Source organism: Pleuronectes platessa, chromosome 1 (genome assembly GCF_947347685.1).
Source record: "Pleuronectes platessa chromosome 1, fPlePla1.1, whole genome shotgun sequence".
NCBI lineage: Eukaryota > Metazoa > Chordata > Actinopteri > Pleuronectiformes > Pleuronectidae > Pleuronectes > Pleuronectes platessa.
The window spans coordinates 9,893,388-9,914,135 of NC_070626.1; the positions used below are offsets into that span (position 1 = coordinate 9,893,388).

General features: G+C 42.7%; 1 protein-coding gene across 1 annotated transcript in view; it reads left to right on the forward strand.

The window, feature by feature from the left end:
• Positions 1-7,097: 7,097 nt before the first annotated feature.
• The window catches only part of nkd1 (NKD inhibitor of WNT signaling pathway 1), a 33,707-nt gene continuing 20,056 nt past the window's right edge, over positions 7,098-20,748 (forward strand). The window contains exons 1-3 of the mRNA XM_053426354.1: positions 7,098-7,292; positions 7,421-7,453; positions 7,603-7,742. Of these exons, the coding sequence (XP_053282329.1) occupies positions 7,268-7,292; positions 7,421-7,453; positions 7,603-7,742 (198 nt within the window). The 5' untranslated portion in view covers positions 7,098-7,267. The remainder of the gene's footprint in view (positions 7,293-7,420; positions 7,454-7,602; positions 7,743-20,748) is intronic.

Here is a 20,748-nt window from a genome sequence, read left to right on the forward strand (position 1 = left end):
TCATTGCATGTCTGAAAGAGCACAATTTAGCACATATTTTTGGTTTTTAATCAAGACACAGATTAACAGACTTGACAAGACAACCACATAGACTGCATGTTATTGCTCTGCTGCGTAGAAGACTCTTTGGTATTTTGCAGCTCCAGTTACTGTAGAAGCCCCTTAGCACCAGTGCTACCATGTTGCTACAAATGTTACCCAGCAATGTCTCTATTCACCAGTGACAAAGTATAGACGTTATAGATGATAGATCATGACTTCCAATCAAGGATTAAGGATCATCGGCATTAAGGACTTTTCTTTACACATATATTGAATGTTTCCCAACACATGGTTAACTTGTGATGACTCAAGACATCCTCAATATCAATCTCTATTAAAGACATAGTAGATTAGTGTTGTGCTGATATTTTGGGTCTATATTTCCAAACTGCATTCCTGTGGACCTGTAGGTGAAAGGTCACAGGTCCGTTGACAGGAAGTCTTTCTGCAACGAGAGCCAAGAGGCTTGCAGCGCCAGCACATAGCTGTGTTATTCGGACACAGGGGAAGGAGCTGCAAAATATTTAGGTATTGGCCTGCCATTGTTTTCCTGTGCGGACCTGAGCCTCACACCTCAAACTGAATGCCACGGAAGATGATATAACACTCGGACCGCCATTTGATCGTGGCCGCTGTGATTGAACCCGGGCAGAGAGTGCAATTTCAAAGCCTGCTGAAACTATTCAAAACACCACTGGCCCGTTAACGGCCCAGGATAATGAATTCCATGGCGGCGCAGGCCTCTATGTGTGGGAGACGCAGAGCTTAGCTAAATAAACCTTGTCTGGCCGAGTGGCCCCACTGGTGCCCGGTCCTATGGGGACGAGCACAGCCTGGTCTCTCACAGGTCACTGGACGGACTCAGTGTTAATGACAGCCTCGTTTACCTAAACTCACCGTGACATCCACTAGCAACATCCAACAAGTCCCACCTCTGCTCCGTCACAAAGGATAGGCTACTGTTGGCAAGGGCATTGTCAGTGGCTCAGCTTGAAATGACAAACTGCGTCTACAGAGGGTTCAGAGGAGTTGTGCTGGTTGAGGCTGATAGCAGAGATCACTAGTCCCAGGCTCTGATTTTTCCCCTTCTCTCTTCATTAACTATTCACATTTGGACCTTATGTGCAGATCATCATCGCCACTCAACATGAGTCTGAGCAGTTCAAAGGCAGCGATGCCTGGAAGTGTGTGCGCCACCCCAGGAGTCACTGGGCCTCGGACACCTGCAGAGTGGTGGGTGCTGAGAGAGCTTGGGCGTGTTTGGATCAGGGACTGAATTTTCCCTCTGAAGATGAGGAAAAGGTTTATGGCACGCTCCCATGAGAGCGTCTCCTGCTCTTTGAAGCTCCTGTCTTGGTGGCTGCTCTTATCTCGGGAAAGGATTATTTTATCTCCGTCTGTTGCCTTCTTTTTCCTCTTCTTCCCTCTCACCTTAACATCAACTCAGGTTTTTGTGTGGATCTCTTAGGAGATCTTCTCCTTGCTCTTTCACTCCTCTCGTTTCCAATTTCCCCCTTTCAGAGTACACCCAGCCCTCGTTTTACTTCCACCCCCACTCTCCTCTCTGTTTCCTCTGCTGGACCCCACTCTCTTTCTCTTTCTCCCTATCTCCTCTATTCTACCCTTCCAACACATGACAGACTGTGTAATTAATGAGCATCATAAACCTCTCTTTCTATTAGCTACCCATTAGTAAACCTGGCAAGCCTGTCATTTTGGACAAAAACACACAGCTACTTCATTTGATCCCCACATCAAAGGGGGAGCCCCACTGTTTTCGGCTGAATACACTAATTGTGTCCTCGTTCTGGATGGGTCTACACCCCCATCGCTTCAAAAAAGCTGCCAGTGCCGAGTGCAGATAGCAGAGAGAAGTACAGAAGCAGAAAGTATTGATTATACAGGCCTACATTTGGAGGGTTTTTACATTGGAAAAATTACAAGTCATTCAGGAGCATGCCAAAAAGTCTGCAAGTCTGTTTTTATTATACCACACATCAATTTGCTCTGTTAATTTTTAAAGTAGAAGCTTTTAGCAAAAAAAAAAAAAAAAAACGTCTGTAGGCTTGCGGCACAGTTTTGAGTGTTTTTATGCGGCTCTTAAGATAAAAAGGAATTTTTAAGTGGAGCGGTAAGGATGCCCATATTTTACACTACACACCAATAATGAAACATACGGGATTGGCAATCTTATTAAGATAAATCTTAGAAATTCCGACCTGGTCCTGAGTTTCTGTGGTTTACATATATTACAGTCTCACAACATCCACGGTGATCTTGTGCAGCTTAATTTTTTGATAATATGACAAAACAAATCAAGAACAAAGCCAGCAAGTTTTACCATAAATCTTTGAATTGGACTTTATTTGTTTTAATATTAAGTACACGTATATGATTTAGTTGAAACCTCAATAGTTAACACATGCTCAACCATTCTTTTCAGATGTTTTGTCTATTTAATACTAGATGCCTTTAAAAAAATGAATACAAATTTAAAATGTAAATTTTTAACCTTATCCTGTCTGCTAAACTTGTATTGTTTCTCTTGTATACACTGCCATATAAAACGACAGTTGTTATGTTGTTGAACATAAAAGTCTCTCAAAGGTAACAGCTGCCACCTGCCAGTTAGTTCAAATAAATCAAATGTGTCCTCTTTAAAAATGAATTTGACTTCACTTTGCAAATAAGACAAAAACGTACAAAAAGTATAATGCTGTAAAAGTATATACCATTGTGTCTAGGAATACTATGAATCCATACATTTTCATTACTTCCAGTATTCAGAATGGCGAACGCATGCCAGGCTGGCTCTCCCTCCCCGCTTCCCTTTCGCCTGACACATCACACGCTGGGCCACCACAATGGGCTGAGTCACGACCACGGCAGGAATCAACACTGTACTTCAGTCACGATTGTCTTCTGCCCTTTACAACATTTATGCCCTTTTGTTCCCCAAGATAAAGGCAACAGTCACATGTTAGAGCTTTAAGCGCCCAGCAGCTGCTCCTCTCTTCCTCTATATGCCTCACATCCCCCTCTCCACTACTAGGCAGCATTCCTTGAATGGCCTCTCCAGGCATCGCGCCTGGGGGCTAGGACATAAACACACACCAAACCGATACCCCCAAATCTGGCCATGTGAATATCCACCCATTATGCATGTTTCCTGGGAGAGTGCTGTGGACATGTTGGAATGAGCCGGAGTTGGCCACCAAGGTAGGAGCTCCCCCAGGTCCGTAAAATACCTACACCAATCAGGCAGGTGTCTAAATGAATAAGCTTTTGTTCTATGAAGCTTTTTAATCATTCAAAAAACTGAAACCCAACTGAAATCAGAAGACAGATCTCCACTGGATTTGACAAATGCCTCAATAAGAGCCTAATATTTCCTTCATTTATTCTCTGATTTCATGATGGGTCAGGCCAAAAATAAATGTGCCCCACAATAACAGTGATAGATTGCAGAGCTGGGGGTTCATGACCATGAGATGGGACTCTGGCTTTAAACCCCCGCCACCTCCTCTCTCTCAGGCATCAAAGGCAAAGCTTGGAAATAGGGCCTGCAAAGCCATCTCTCCGTTGGCCTCTTCAAAGAACAGGAAGTGTGTCAGAGGGACAGGCCTTCTTTCCCAGCAAATTCAGACGAGATGCTATAATAACAAGCTCATCTGTGTGTCTGTGGCAGACTAGTTCAAAGGCGAGCCTGATTCCTCTTGGTAGAACATGTGATGATATAGTCAGGATGCGGAAACCACTGTTTAGTGAAAATCCAACTGGCGGGCTGCATCAGGGACATCTGCCAAGTGTACAGCCATGTCCCTAAAGATGTGAAAATCCTTCCCTGAAAATTGAGGGCAGATTGCTTTTTTGATCTTAACTTTCCCAGAAATCATCCCAATTCTGATATTTGCATTTGTCACCTCTGGCTATCACCTGTTTAACTCCTGAATTTATACGACCTCATCTGCAAGTAGTCGCATCAAGCTCTGGCTTGACCTCTTTATGGCCCTGTTCTAACCTGGTACTAACATCCAACACAGGTGATCCATAGGAATTCGGACATCTCCCAGTACAAATGGGAAAGCATCCCAGATGCACTGAGGACACGTTTGTGGTGTGATTACTCAGAGCACCTTTGAGGTGGTCTAAGTACATCAATATGGTCTACATCCATACTGTAACCTTTCAGTGAAGGCGACATCATCGCAGAAAAGACCCAAACAGCAAGCGCTGTTTAGTGTCTACATCAGTGTTTCTGATGTTCAAAATACTGCCCTAGTTTGCGAACCTCTCTGCTTTAGCAGCTTTAAAACTCTCACACATTTCATTTTTGGGAGTGTATGCATGACTATACTGTCTTGAAGAGAGATAAAGAGTAAAAATGTAAAATACAAAACATTAAATCAGCTTTCCTTCAATGCTTTTTTAAAATTATTTGTGGGTATGCTTGAGGCACATGGTTACTGCCCAGAGGGAAATATTACTGTTCAAAAATGTGTCTTCTGCAGCTCAGGAGACAAAAGTGTGATTGTCACGACAGTTTACTTTCTAGTTTGTCTGATATATTTCCAAATTCACTGTTGGAGAAATAGGTTTACATTTAGCAAGTCAAACCATGTGAGAAATACCTGACTGAAGTTATTAATGGCTCCTTTCTCCTCCGTTGGAAAATTCTCCCAGTGAATTTTAAACTAAAATATGAGAAACATAGCGGTAAAAACAGAAACTAAAATGCGGCTGAAGTGAGACTTTAGTCTCCTAAACTGCAGAAGAGTAAACTTTGAGCAGTAAAATTTTCCTCTTAGAGGTGTAGGAAAAAACCAGACCTGTAAACTTAAACACAGCTTTGACTCCTTAACTGCAGAGGCCAATAATAATTTAGGGGTCATTACCATGCAGCTGTATGAGAGCTGTATCTGCTAAAAAAAACATTCAAGTAGCAATCCAGCCAGTGTACATGTGGACATGTCGTTTCCAGATTAAGTCTTATTTGAACAGAGCCACACCTCAGATCTTAGTTTGCAGATTTTACACTCACAAAGAAATTGTGACTTTGTTGAGCTTCACTGAACATCCCTTTTAAAAAATACCATCTGAAATCATTTTGGATTGAGCATATCATCTAAATATATCTAAGTGGACTGTTTTTGAAGATCCAGCCGGGAATATTAAAAAGTGCTTTGTTTTCTCTTGGATATATTTAGATTTTGTTATTCAACACCACTGGGAAATTAACCTTTGTAAAACAAAAAACATAACAACATAAGTTTATATATTTATATTCTAAACAGTTTTTGGTTTTATTTTGTTCTGTCCTCTTGGTTCGCACAGTATATCGTTGTGGCTTTTTGTTTTGTTGATGCAGATATAGTATACAGTATATTGAGAGATCTAAAAACTTTTATTAAGAATATGGCCATTATCCATCTTTGGGCTAAATAACAAAGGCAAAATTGTATGAATCTGATCTGTTGAAGAAATTATTTCAGGTTGATAGATTCAACATCGAAAACAATGAATGTAAAAACATGCATCTGACTGTCTTAAGATATTTAAGTTATTTTTACCACACAGTGTTGATTAGAAGATTCCTCTGGTTGCTCTTTAAAAACTCCCAACCTTTTACTGTTGCTTTCTCACACAGTGATGCCCACGGTGTGTATGTATTACTGTCACACTGAGCTGCTGGCAGCCTGGCATGAAATGGCACAGTGGCTTCTGTCTTTTATTATAAATTTGAAGACTTCAAAAGAATCCCAGCCTGCTTTCATCTACAGCCGCAGTCCAATAAGACTGTGATTTCTAGACCTTATTCTTGTGTCAAAGACAGATGCACGCTGGCCACGCAGCCCAGTGGGATTTTGTTCTTGCTGATATGGTTTTTTACACGAACACGTTTGCAAATCAAGAGGGAGGTAAAAATCGGATCCAAGCAGGGATTTAACTGTGAGAGGTCCTGCTCTATTACGGGTGTTCATTCATTCTAAAGTTAGAGACTCAAAGCTGTAAATAAAACGTTGTGGTGTTAGAAGTAAAACATGACAGAGAGATTAACTTCCAAGCAACTTTCTGAGTTATTTTGCTTATTTGATTTGTTCTAAAATAAAATCTTACACAGTATTGACCGTGGACTCCTTGTTGGCCCCCCTCATGTAAATGTCCTGGGACCCCTGCTGGGACCAGTGGTGGTCCCCAAATCTTTACGGGAAGCACTGGCAATAATGCAGCGACGTCTCCATGCGCTTACTAGCAGTCGGAGTTGAGGTGTAAATCATGAGCAGGCGGCTGACAGAGGTTTTCGTTGCGCCTCCTCTCTGCTTTGAAGACAGAGGCATAAATGGAGAGAGCTCAGCGAGGTGCGTCAAGTCAGCTGGAATAATTCCACTCACACCGGAAGTCACAACTTTTGTATGAGGTATAGTGATTTTTGTTCTCCTTTTAACAGAAACTATAAAAAAACAGGTTAATAAAAATAATGAGTGTATCATACAAAGCAATGGAAACAACCACTTGTGTGAGAATATCAACAGCAATGGAAATAAAATATTAATGAAAATAAATTATGAGGTTACAACATCTAACTTTCATAATAAAAATCAGGGTAATTAATTTGAAACTGACATATCACTGGCTGCTGAGGGGTACCCAACTAGTTTATAAGATAGTCTTTATTAATCTATTGTTGTGCTGGCTGGCTCCAAGATATCAATAACACTACATACAACCGAGCACAGTATAGTTAAATAGTAGAGTATTAAGTCAAATTAAAGGAAATGAAAATATAAATATAAAGTGTGTATGTAGTAAATGCAGACCCAGTGCCTGAAACAGCAACACAAATGAAATCACATAAGTTCCATGAGACAGAAAAACTGAACTGAAGAAGAAACACACATGAACTAGCCTGTACACTTTTAATATAGTAAATATATTGTTCCCTTTTTTCAAAGTTAACAACAGTTGGTCATTTATTTTCATCATTTTGGCATCTCATCAGTTTACTGTGAAAGTGCTGGCAGGAAGTGATGTGTGTGCCTGTGTGTGCTGACAGTGGTCTGTAGATCAAACGCGGTGGTTCCTCCAGTCGCACTGACGGAGCTCCGGCTGCTCTCACGGGTTCTCCTCTGTCTGGATACCTCAGCCCGGCTCCGGCTCCTTCCTACACTTCCTTCTCTGGATTATATTCGTCTGATGGTTTTCAACTCCACCTCGATGCATAGAAATGGGTAAACTGCACTCCAAACATGGTGAGCTCCATTAGTCCTCAGAGAAAATCACGGCCACACTTCGTCCATCTGCCGCCGCGACACTTTCCACTAACACTATTTCATTGTTTTGTGTCTTGTCTTCTCCCCCTTGTCTTTCTCTCCCACAGCCGCTATTTGTAAACCCAGGGAGAGTCCGGAAGGTAAGAGCGCCCGTCCTCCCCGTGCCTCACTTTTTCATACATGTCCTCTCAGTTTTCACTCGGGACTCTCACCGGAGCCCGAGTGTCTTTATTTTTTGTGAAGATGGACAAACTGGGTAGAGAGTAACGCGGCTCCTCTTTGTCTCCAGGCGGCAGCTTCGTAGTGAACGCGTGTTTGGCGCGGAAGGGACTGGACGACTGGCTCGTGAAGCAGAAGTACTACTGCACGAGCTCTCGCCTCGAGCGGCAGGACTGTCACCACAGGGGAGGCTGCGGCTTGACGGCACGGGTGAGTACCGCGTTGTCCCCGAGCTCCGCGTCCTTCCACGGGGGAGGCAGCCTATCGGGAAATGCGTCCCAAAGGGCTGACTCGTCCCGCCGCGGTGCTCGTCCGCATTTCTCCCGGGAAACGAGGAGGGTTTTTGGTGCGATCTTGCAGTGATGTTGAACCGGAGCTACGTGGAGGCTCCGGTGTGGCTTCCACTCAAAGTCCGGACTAACTTTGTCCAGGCTTTCAAACTTTAACCAGCCGTCTATTCACGTTGGCTGCACTAGTGAGTTGAAGGTTCACTCACAATAAACTGCATGAGCACAAACTCTTCAAGTTGACCGCATAAACACCTCGTTTCGGTGAAGATGCTTTCAGACGTGATCTGAACTCCGGATATTCTCCTGAAACTGTCAGAACTGGTTATACGTGAGAACGTTAATGTCCAAGTCAGTTGCTGCCGACATTCTCTTCACTTTCTCCTAAGTTTCTCCTGCCTTCCCCTTAGTGACAACTCTGAACACTTATTTTTGTGTCTGTCAAGGTGCTTGCAGATATCCTCTGAGCTCCGGAATCTCTCCTGAAATTATCCGGAACGGTTGTATGTGAGAACGCTAATGTCCAAATCAGTTGCTGCGAGAAAATCTCCAGACACTGTTTATCTGTGTCTGTGAAGCTGCTTCCAGACATGCACCGAACTCTGGTTATTTCCTTAAGTTATTGAACATGAGAGTACAGCAGGAGATTCTCCAGTGAATCCCCTGCGAGTGAGTAGGCGCATTGAGAACTTTTCTAGATGTCAGCTTGTAAAGACAATGAAATTCCAGAGCTTTTGGCAATATCGGCCGACATTGGTGTTGTTGTGATGCAAACAAAAACATGTGATCTCTGCATTCAATCTAATACGTTTCGCCTCGCCTGAACGCTCCTGACAAATTTCTGTTGTTGCAAATGTGTCTGACCCAAACAGTCTCCTGCTTTCGTTCTTTATACGTGAAAGGCAAACTCCGGAGAAAGTCTGGACCCCATGGTGCTGACTGGTTTGAAAACCGCTTTACAGTTTCTTTTTCATGGTGACAATTTGACAAGATTATATTTAACACTCTGGTCGGGTAGGGAACAGATGTTGGTCTCATTATGTGCTCTGATCAGAGGGATTTCTACAGGTAACAATAGATCAAGTCTTGATTTGAAAGCATTGCCGTGTGGCAGACTGGTGACAAGTGCGGATTGTGAATGCTGGGGAGAAGTGTCGGAGGTCATGCTTGTTTTGTATTTTGGCACTGGTGTAAACACTGCATTTGTTGTCAAGTGCTGAAATCCTTTGGAACTGCTTCAGAGGAGCCTTAAGCCTCTCTGGTTAGTGATGCCTTCCTCAAAGGCAGAAATGTTTGAGGAATTAGAGCCCATCAAGGGGAAAAAAGAAAAATCAGTTCCTCCGCCCACAATCCAGCGACTTTGAACAGAAATGCATCTATCTATTGAATGCAGCCCAGACTCCAGGAGCTCAGGCATTTTCAACACACCAGCGCACCTCCTGTGACTTTTTTCCCCCACAAGTTTCCCCTTAAAATGCTTGACAGCTCCTTTAGCTGCTTGTCATTTTGAAAAAGACTAGAATCCTACAGTTGGTCTTATTTTGTCTTTCTTTCCCTCTCATCATGCAGCACCTCGCGTGTTCAGGTCACATTATACCATCATGTATTTAAACTCATTATCGTGCATGCAGGACACAACTGTGTTGGCTAGAATGGATTCTTGGGAATATTAGACTTTGGATTGAGGATTTGTCTACATTCTGGTGAAGAGGAGGCCAACGGCTAACTTGAGGAAGTCTTAGGCAACAGGAATAGTCCCGTCTAAAGTCCACCGTTGTGTTGTTGTCTGCTGGAAGGCGCTCAGGCTTCTGTTTACCTGAAGAGCAGTCGCAGTGTAGCATGGCACAGGTGCTTTAAACTCCTGGCATGAGTTTGTCATTGCTGAGTATCGGGAGGTTACTATCTTTACATGTTGGGCCCACATCCTGACATGCCTGAAGCTGCAGTAAACGTCACATAGTAACAGGATCCTGCTCACAGTAGACGCTGTGTCTGCAGGATGTTTTTTGAGACTGACTTGATGAGGAGCCACAGAAAATATGTATGTTTTTTAGAGCGTGTTGATGCTTCTACAGCTGAAAAGCTACGCGGTCACTTACTGTATGTTTTCAGTGGTATTCATACGCTTAGGGCTTTTATTATTTATACCCACATTATTGCCATGCAATTACCAGACATTATGACCACAAAAACAAACTTTTATTTTTGGCTCCTGGAGTTATTTATGTTCCTCTTTTCCTTATGACTTTGTTTTGGCCCAGGATGGAACAGCAGCCATCTGAAGATTTTGGATGTTTTAGAATAAGTTGGAGTTACTAGAGTTTAGTTTGTGTAAATAATGTAAGTCTTGGTAGCTAATGATTTTTTTAGATCAAAGGGCGAACGTATAAAAAAGAAAATGTGTTTCCATCATCAATATTCTAATTATTTAGTTCTGGACTTAAGAAGTCGATCCAAAATCTAAGATGTTTATTTTTAAAGAATGAACCATATGTTTGCTTCTTGCTGTGTTTCCTAGAACAATTCTATACATATCTGAAGTCAAGGTTTTTATCAGCTTCACGGTTAGAGGGTAACACATTTAGCTAATGTGGACGTTGATATTGTAACAATCAAATATCCAAGGCTTTCGCATTCTGCGAGAGAATTCCATTTTGAGTATATTTACACATGCTTAGAATGTTCTGAATACAACAGCCAGTTTTCCCTTCTTAACAAGGTGGCACTACCTCTGCAGCGCAGAGTTGAGTTGTAATCTACGACATACATTTTTTTTTTCAGTTCTTCTACAAGATCCCTAAATATGTGTTGTATTTAGATATTCCTCTTAGCAGCAGGATGAGTGATGATCATTGCTAGGGGGAGTATAACATTTCTGTTCCCCTGTGAATTTCTATCATTCCGTTGATAAATAGTATCATCAAACTGATCATCAGTCAGATACAACAGCACAATGAGATATTGCTTTAATGGCATAGGCCTAGATAAAAAATAAGCTATGTCATTCAAATATATATCTTTCAACATTGCAATTTGCAAGATAAAGTTTTATTTGGTAATTCTGTTGCCTTCTTATATAAATATCTTTACCAAATAAATTCCATGTTGGAAAGTTGTGTTACCTAAAAAAAAAAAAGACACTAAAATTATTATTAAACAATTTCAACAATCTTAGCGCTCTGTGAGAAGGTATTTTAGAGCTTGACCCCACAGTGCCCTCAGATAAAGACAGAGGCTAACGTCTTAGGTAAGAGAATGTGAGTCAACTCACTTAGCTTTAAAAGCTGTCTTCATTGTATAGAATACCTGGTGAGACAGTTATTTATATCCGCTGTTCTCTGAGCCCCCCTTCCAGCTGAACTGGGTACCAGGAGAATGTGGGTCGGGTGTCAACAGTGGGGAGTCCACGTTTGGAATTCCTTTGATCCAGCCTTTTCCAAGTCGTATTCCCTGCTGGAACAATGCCAGTTTTAGGGAAGTCATTGTTTTGCAGAGCTGTTCGTATTAAGAGTTTGTCTTCATCAATGGGTTCAGATTTAAATTGTGGATGAGCAGTAACAGATAGACTGAGACACATATGCTCTTGAATGCTTAAGCCTCATATACACTACAGTGGATGTTTAAAAAAAATAGATATTCTCCCCTCCCTTAAAAATTGTCTGTCCACACAACCTCTTTACAAAAAATCTCGTCCAGACGAGAACACAATTACTACAAACACTCAAATAAACATGCCGGGCCAGTAGGTGGCGATAAAGTCTATATCAACGATCCGTCAAATACCAGAGAAGAAAGCTTTAGTCCAAGTAATATTGGGCGAGGCAGATGCCTGTGAACACCAGTAATGTGGTGCAGTGATGCTAAATTTAGCTGCAAATTTGTAAATAGACCAAGCAGTGTGAACCAAATGGAGAGAAACTGGTATACAGCTGCCATTGTTTGTTTAGCAGAATATCTGCATTACTGTGGACGGGGTGTTAATTATTTTTCCATGCACACCCTGTACCCATTCATGAGTTGTGTCGTCATGACGCAGTGTTCAGTGAAGGAGAGAGTGAGTGAGTGGTGTGGGCAGGTGGATCTGTGGGTCTGAGATCCTGGTCATGTGAGCCTGGGCACACTTTCTCCCCTGTGTACAGCATGGTGTCTACACCTACCCATAAATTTGATATGCTATGTGTACCCTGTAGAATTATGTTACCGACATAGATGCTGATAGGGGCACATGTTTGACTGACTGGGGGGTTCAAATTTCTGGTGGCAAGTTTCTGAGGTGGCCTGTCTAGGCATCGGATGAAAAAGAGGTATTATGTTTGTCACATGTCATGACTAGCTTCAGAAATAATCAGCTTTGATGGTTATTCCTCACAAAGTTACGTCGTTGTGTTCTTAAATCCCACTCCCCCTCCTCTGCTTCTCCCCTCTCCTCCCTTCTCCCCTCCTAGCCTCCATCTGTTTCTTGCGTTTGCCCTGTGGCCGTGCGTTGGCCGAGTCTGCATTTGAAGTGTGGGCAACGCATTGAGGTGTTTGTTGTGACATTGATGGCTCCTCCTCCGCTGTGAAGCCCTACCCTTTGTGTAGTAAAAGTGACCCCTCCACCTCAAATCCTCCCAAGCTGCCGCTCTGACAATTCCAAAGCTCCCATTTCTTTCCTCAACTTCCATAACTTATATCGCATTGCGTCTGACGACAGAATGCGACTCAAAAGTGAATCACAGTGGAACTTCTGCCCCCAACTCCATTGTCTCGCAGTTGGTTGCCAGCTCTTTGATTTTTGAGTTTTTATAAAAGTGGAGAGTTTTTTTTGGAAGTGGGCCTAAAGCTTTTAAACGCATTCCCTCAGCCTCCAAGTCTGATAAAAGACATGGCAGGTTTTGCACCCCCTTGATTTTTTTTTTTTTTTTTTGCTTCTACTGTTGTGCTTTTTCTCTCCTTGTCGTTTTCACAAAGCAAAGGCCCTTGCCTAGAAGCTGAAAGCACCTTTCAAATGCAGACTCCTCTTCCTCTTTCTCTCCGTCTTTCTGTCTTCACCCTATGCGTTTTCTTTTCCCACCGGCTGGCCTCTTGTGCGTGCTGTGTGACGTATGCTCCTCTCCCACCGGGCTCTACCCCCTCTGTGCTCCCAAGGGACCGAGGGGCTGTTGTTGCTCTTTGAAGAGGCTGGGAGAAAAGTTTGGACCCACACTCTAAAGAGAAGAAAAGCCGTAGCCTTTGGGGAGGAGGGGTAGCACCTGGCCATAGAGGGGCTCTGTGATTTTTGTTTTATTTTCCCATGAGAAGATGGGGTTGAAGTCTTGGGCTGATGTCAGTATAGCTTGGGGACCGGGAGGTCGAAGACATGCAGGTGGCTTTAATGTCACATCCGGCATCGTGTGTCAAATACATTACTAAACGCTGGGGGAATTTGTCCTGTGTGACAAAGCAGTAGCTGTGAATTATGCCTTCTAGGAAGGATTGTTTAAGGAAAAGCTAGACCGATACTGGATAATTGGGGCCATTACTGAAGGGAGTAAAATATGTATGTATGTATGTGTTTCATTATTTTGTTCACCTGCTCCGGGACAAAGAAAATTGGCAATAGCTGCCTGGTAGTATTTGGGACAAACTTTATCTATCTTTGTATAATATTTATCTATTTATGCTTTTTCACAATTTAAAAATTCCCCTTAGCATACTTTTGGGCATTTTAATTACGTTAAAAAGTTTATATGATGTCACATCATGTAAAAAATATTTACACCAATATGATCAAATATATCTCTGATAGGCCAGTATCCATCCATGTATGCATCCATCCATCCATCCTTTGAGGGTCACACAGGTGGGGGTGGGTTGGGTGGAGAGCATTGACTGACAGGTGGTGATCACCCTGGACAGGTCCCCAGCAGATCTGGGATTCACTCTTCTCTGTGTTTGTTTGTGTTTCCCACTGTCAATGATCAGATTTTATTGATAAACACTGTATTGGATTATATTGTATAGTTCCAGTGGTATCAATTCTTAAATAACTACCACCATATCTTTAAAGTTAGTAAAAACACTATTTATTTTAGATAATTGTGATTACCGGTTTGTGTCATTACAAATTAAACAGTCTTTGGTGTTTTCATTGTGCGTGAAGTGCTGCTAATGAATGTGCACATTTATACATGTACTTTTATATGTATATGCATGTAAGTATGCTATATGTTTGCAGTCAGCTGTTCGGATGTACTCCAGAGATGAAAGGCTTGTGCGGGAATGTGCTCTGAATCTCAGGGGATTAGCAGCTGAGATTTTGCTTTGTTTCCCTGAAATCTACACTCAATTTGGAGCAACGGATAGCTGTTGATCAAAGGGTCTCTCACCACCCCTTCCACACTTATATCTAGGCTGCAGGGTTTTGTTCTACAGTTGAGGGTGGCTTTTATTAAAAACATTCTAAGGGATAGTTTGGTTTTTAGAGGATGTATATAGTCGCTGTCAGTTTGCCTCGTCCCAGACTTAAATGGCTTGCAATTGCAAAGCATGTGCCTAGTAATACTTTAAATAGTGTGATAAACTGTCTAAATACAGAGTTTGTCTAAATGACATCATCGTCTTTGCAGCAATGCCCACATATCTTAACCCTTTTGATGTGGCCGCAAATGTCTGAGACACTAATTTATGTTGAAAAGCATCAGAAAAGTGTTTACTCTTAGGAAGGAGATTAATTTAACTTTAGTTATTAATGGTTGCATGCACCCAATATGTTTGATCAAGGACTTCTCTGACGAAGGATAATTCATTTAATGGATTAATGCTAATTTAAATTGTCCAAGTAGATCTGCAATAAACGCATCACAACTGGCTGCCTGAAACGCTGTGACGCTCTGGGAGGAACTCTAGGTGACTTGGACTCCTGTGGTGGCGCTGAGCTCCCCTGAGCTTTCTGCTGGAGCTTGGTACCCATTTTAATCACCCACTTAAAAGGCTCTGCTGAGGTGGGTGTTTAAGTGTTTAAACCCTGAATAATGCTCTCTTGTTTGTTTATCAGGTTCCCCCGCGGGTTGAGCCATGGCCTGTACAGCAAGTGCTGAATAGTTTGACTGAGCACTCAGAGTGGCTCTCAAATAGGACGAGACAACATCTGCATAAAACTGCTATCAAGCTCTCATGTGAACACACACAGAAGTGTGCATGTCCGCTCATGGTCCATGAAGCACACAGGCTCCACATATACATGCAGACTAGGGCTGCTCGATTATGGAAAAAATCATAATCACGATTATTTTGGACAATATCAAAATCACGATTATTCAAACGATTATGTGCCCTTATTCTGAAGAGAGTGCTTGAGAGTGAGAGCCAGTCAGCTGAGCCGCTGAATGCTTTGGGGGAAGGACTGAATGGGGCATCTGCGTCTCTTTGGAAAAAAATGCCAAATAATCGTTTCAACTCGATTATAGTAGTTTGGAGATCGTTTGACCCCATAATCGAAATCCCGATTAATCGAGCAGCCCTAATGCAGACATTACCATTTGTTTACTCTAATATGTGAATCCATTTATCACTGCTAACAGACACAGGGTCCCAGCGTGGTTCCTTTCCACTTGTTTTTCTTACAAACTAGAAGTAAGGAAATGCCAGTGATGGACTCCACAGCTTCCTCAGGCCCTGCTGTTGTATGTATTCTCCTTGGGTTGTAGAGCTTTGGTGACCGGGGCTCGAAGGCCACCTGAGGTAGAGGGAATAGAGGAAGTGGATTTAGGTAAACAGAGTTGGGAGAGCATTGTGCCTCCCACAGACAGAGGTTCCAGGGCTCTTCAGCTCGTCATGTGGCGCCAGGGCTGGAGGAGGTCTGGATTGTGTGTTCGGGGATGTTTTTGGTGGAAGGAAAGCTAAACAGAGGAGTGGCCCTGGTGAAAGGAAAGCTGCCCTCCCCTGGTGTGTTTATGCTCCACAGGTGCCGCAACCCAAAGAGGACCTCACCCGGTAGACTCTCAACCATGCAGGCCAACCTTGTGCTCCCCTAAGAGCCATTTGCCCTGTCCGTCAAACCCACACTCCCCCAACCATGCTTGCTCAAGTTTGGGATGAAAACAGCTTCTTCTGACTATAGTCTTTAGGAGACTGCAAATTGGCATTATGCTCCCTAAGGCTCACAAAAAAACCTTTAAAATTTGACCAGGTTTTACAAGTGAATGTATTTCCACTTGTACTTCATTTTTTGTAAGCTTTTGTCTCATTCAGAGGTGTACAGTGTTGCTAGTTACTTTTATGGACAAAGTATCTTCTCAGTTTTTTGTCAAAAGTTTTGTGACATCTTGCTACGTCCTATATGCACATGGTGTGATTCTTTCACTTATATTAAAGACTTAAGACAATTCAGCAAGATTAAATGGACTGAGCATGTATGGCTTAGGTTTTTCAAAAATATTTTTAACATATTAATCTATGACTAAGCACTGGTAGTAGCATTTAGTTGCAGTTTACTCAATCACAAGTTTATTGCGGTGAGCAGTGACACAAGCCACTCATTCCCGTCAGCTATGAATAGAAACATGCCGCTGGCACCAGCATAGTTGTATATAGTAGTTGAAGTGTCTATTTCTGCTGCTATGTTTACTTGCTAAGCTGAAACACTCACTGTAATTATAGAGATTTTCGTTCCACAGTTTAAAGGTCAGATGTGAGGGATGTTTAGAGGTAGTGGCTTGTGGCTGGCAGGATGTCTGCTCCAAACATGATGTGCGTGTGCGTGCGTGCGCGTGCGTGCGTGCGCGCATGTATAGGAGAGTGTATGGATATGTCTGCACAGGCACAGAGGACGAATGGCAGCCTTGGTGTTGAGGTCAGTTCCATCTAGTCAACATGCACGCGTCAGAGGTTTTCTTAACAGCCACCTGTCACTTGGAGCTCTGCTGTTGATAGCAGCTACAAGGTTTTGTAGCCAGCTTTGAATACATCTTACTGACCATGTCATTTAGATGAGGGGTCGAAATCCAAACGTAAAGATAAGATTTTAAGTAATGTCCTCATCTACATTTTGTTTCTCTTTCACCATGTGTATTTTGGTTCGACTGAATCTGCACTGAATTTTGAGTGAAAACTTTAATCCTAAACTGATTTGTCCTTTGAATTAAAAACATTACAAACTCGAAAGATCATCTATTGGCTTTACACAAGTGAATTTTAGGTAACGTAATCTTTTGAGTTTAAAAAAACAACTGAATATCAAGTATTTTACCAGTATGAATACTGTATAATATTTTAGAATGAGATCCTTTACGCTGTAGCTAGTGACATGGTGGGCTCCTGAGAAGTTTCCATTATTTGACTGGAAGAAGGTTGACGAGCCTGTCACTTTCATGCTGCCCTCGAGGTAGACTTCCCGACTAAAACACTGTTCCTCCCACACTTTGGAGCACTTGAGATTGGCGTCTAAAGCCACCCAGACGACTAAAGCACTGTCTCCCCTCGAAGAGAGCTTTGACTAATTGCTAAGACCCTCTAGACATAGTGTAGCGCACTCAGTGTTAAAACGTAACACTTGGATCCTTAAGCAGGGAAGCAGGCATGCTGTCAACCATGTGTGTTGAATATATAATCCATCCTATTTTTGCAGAAAAGATTGACACAAATGCACACACTATGTAAGCTCATGTTAAGTCAGCTGGACCGCTCTGCCATTGTTGCCAAGGAAGTTAAAGGTTGCAGAGTGAACTAACTTCCCACACGAATGGTGAGATATCCTGTTCCTGCCCCACGAGCTTTTGGCGATGAGGTGTGTCATTTTGACTCTCTCTCGCTCTCGCTCTCTTTCTCTCTTCTTCTCTCTTCTTTCTTCTCTTCTCTCTTTTTCTCCTTGTTCGGATCTGAACTCTCCTCTGAATTCAGAGGGCCCTAACTCTGTGATTTGTTACTCTTGGCACGCGGAGACTACCTGTAAATCAAGGCCAAGCGACAGGCTGTCTCCATTCCCTCCCAGTCCATAGCTTCCTCTTGGGAATGCAAGGTCCCAAATTGGAGTTCATTGGCTGCTGGAGAATGTTTTCAGGATTCATCTCTAGCTCAGTTGGCCCATTTACTCTCTGAGTCACAATTTAGGAAATATGAGAGTGACATTGCAAGCTTATAAACCATAAGCCCTGTGTCACTGGCTATTTATTTTAAGTTTTACCTTAATGTTTTTACTCTTACGACTGTGGTTTTGGTTGGCAGGGGGGGGATGACAAAAGCATTGGCCTACCTGGATTATTCCTGGTAAGCCTGATGACCAGTCCAGGCACCTGATAGTTGTGCCTGTGCAATATGACAACAGCTTGACTCTTGATCTTGACACCTTGTATCCTAAGAGATAAGGCTTTGATAAACAGTGTGGTAAATGTTAATTGCTGTGGTAACATATTTTTCAAAAGCTAATAAATGCTGTTACCTTGAGTAACAGGTAGGTTTTAGTGCTGGAGGGGCTGGCTGAGTTGTAAAAGCTTATCCTCGCAGGTGTAAAAGTTTTTTAAATGGGTCATTAAAGTGTTGGCCAACTTCACACATAAAACACAAAAAAGGGTAAGAGGGAGGGAGATTACTTCAGATCAGCAAGTTTCTGAAGCATAGAGATGAAGGCTGTAAATCTCTGCTAATATTCCACTGAGCCTCTCAGGAGGCAGCCTTTGATGTGGGTGAGGTAATGTGACAAGCAGTGTTTGCAATGTAAATCTGACATGGAGACATGATTGATGTCAGGGCACTATCGCTCCACAAAAGGAAGACACCAACAACACGTGCAGGAAAATTCACGTGTGTGTGTGTGTGTGTGTGTGTGTGTGTGTGTGTGTGTGTGTGTGTGTGTGTGTGTGTGTGTGTGTGTGTGTGTGTGTGTGTGTGTGTGTGTGTGTGTGTGTGTGTGTGTGTGTGTGTGTGTGTGTGTGTGTGTGTGTGTGTGTGTGTGTGTGTGTGTGTGTGTGTGTGTGTGTGTGTGTGTGTGTGTGTGGTCTCTGCATGACCTGTGTCACAGACTGAAGCTAACACAATAATCCCTCTGGCATGCTCAGTTTTCTCAACCCCTCCAGTCTTGGTGTTGCTGACGATGCACACTTTAATCATAGAGCTGCTTCCTCCAACCTGCCTGGTGATGGATCCCAACTCTGTGGCTATAATTTCCTTCCTGGGGTGCAGGAAGAGGAGTGGGTGTGCCGTGACTGAGAGGTGTCAGACATGGGGCAGCAGTGTCTGCACAGAAGGGGCCTGTCTTTGATTCTCCCTCGGAGATGTCAAACCCCCTTTTTCCAGCAATAGTTTAAGGATTGCTAATCCAGTTGATTGTCCTCTCAAATGATTGGTCTTCAAGGTTCAAAGTAGACAAAGTGGTTGAGATGCAGAAGAGAACAATTTGCAGCCTACATGTGGCTTCTAAGCTGGTTATTGCAACCACTTGATAATATCTTCTCATTCGATTAATTCCCTTAATAGTTATTTTCTTTGGAAAGTGCAGTTCAGATTTTTTTTGGGATTATTTCTTAGATTAACAGCATCCACCAGGTATGTTATGTTAATGGTTAATGTGAGGGGCTCAACATCAAAGGGTTTACAATCTGTGACCTGGAGAAAGGCGTTGAATTTCTTATCAAAGGCTTTAAAATCACAGCAGTTTTGACTTCCTCTTGGCGCTGCAGCCGTCTCATTAGATCAGTTTTATCCATTTGTTCGCTTTGTTGTGAAGCTCCGAAATTGTATACTAGCAAACATCTGTTTCACCGGAACCTAGTCAAATAACCACCTCAGTGTATCATGTGATGATGATGGTGATAATGATGATAGGCCCATTGGTCTCTCTGTAAAGCAGAACAAATTCATCTTGTTTGGCTACAGTGAAATGCAGAGATGTTAATCTGCCAAGGCTTTCAGTTTGTAGGTGTTGTCTCAAAATTGGGCCCTTCACCCCTCCTCGGTAAATTAGAGCGTCTCGCTTCAGCTCAGTTTTGCTAAATGATTATCTGAGATCTTTATTTCATGTGTGAAAACTGATCCCCTTTGAAGCTTCACTCAGGCAGCGTGGCGCTTCACTACCTCACATCAACACCCTCTATCTTGGCTCCATCTCTGGGCGTCATGTTTTACTGCTACGTGGTGCTTTGAATGAGACTGCTTAATGTCACTAGAAGGTGAAAGAGGTGCAAAAGACTGGGGCCAGGGTTTAAACTGCCGTCTGATGATGACTGGTGGTCCGTTCCAGCAGCAGCAGCACCACACTTACCACATATTGCAGGACAGGCACTGCACCAGATTCTAGGAGTTGTGCTGTTCGGCTGTTTTGAAACTGCCTCCAGTGTATCTCAGTTTACTGTTTGGAATGATAGAGGGGGAGGGCTTTTCCTCTCCTGAGGTCCTCTGTGAGTAATTCTATGCCTTTAAGCTAATTTGCAGCTCTGAAACTGAGTTTTTTTGTTTTATTTCTCAGTTTTCAACATTGAAGCTGTGTGAACACTAGAGCTTTTGAAAATCCCCATGCTATACAGCTGTTTTCACCATCAGTTATTCATAAACGTTAATTAATGGCTGTAAATGTATGGGACAAAGTACAAACACATGTTGAATGTTCTTAACATACCTGGTACAAGGACAGCTTTCAATGTCCCTTTGAATTTTATCATATGGCCTGTGTCAGTCTAAATGCACATATGCGGATACTGGCCCTCTGTGTCAAGATTATGACAAGAGTGAGCACAACCACTTCACACTTTTCAGTGTATATGGCTGTCGACAACCTCCTCTCTAACCAGTTTGGAAATTTCAGTTGAAGCAGAAATGTACCGCCACTATTCCCAGCATACTCCCTTGTCTCTGTCACTCTTCTTGTCTTTCCTTACACTTGGCTAAAGGCCCTTCTAATGCGCTCCGCTTCCCACTTCATGTCAGCACCACTGTTCTGAACATCGCAGTTCGGAAGGTGATTCCTTGCGGCGGGTGGA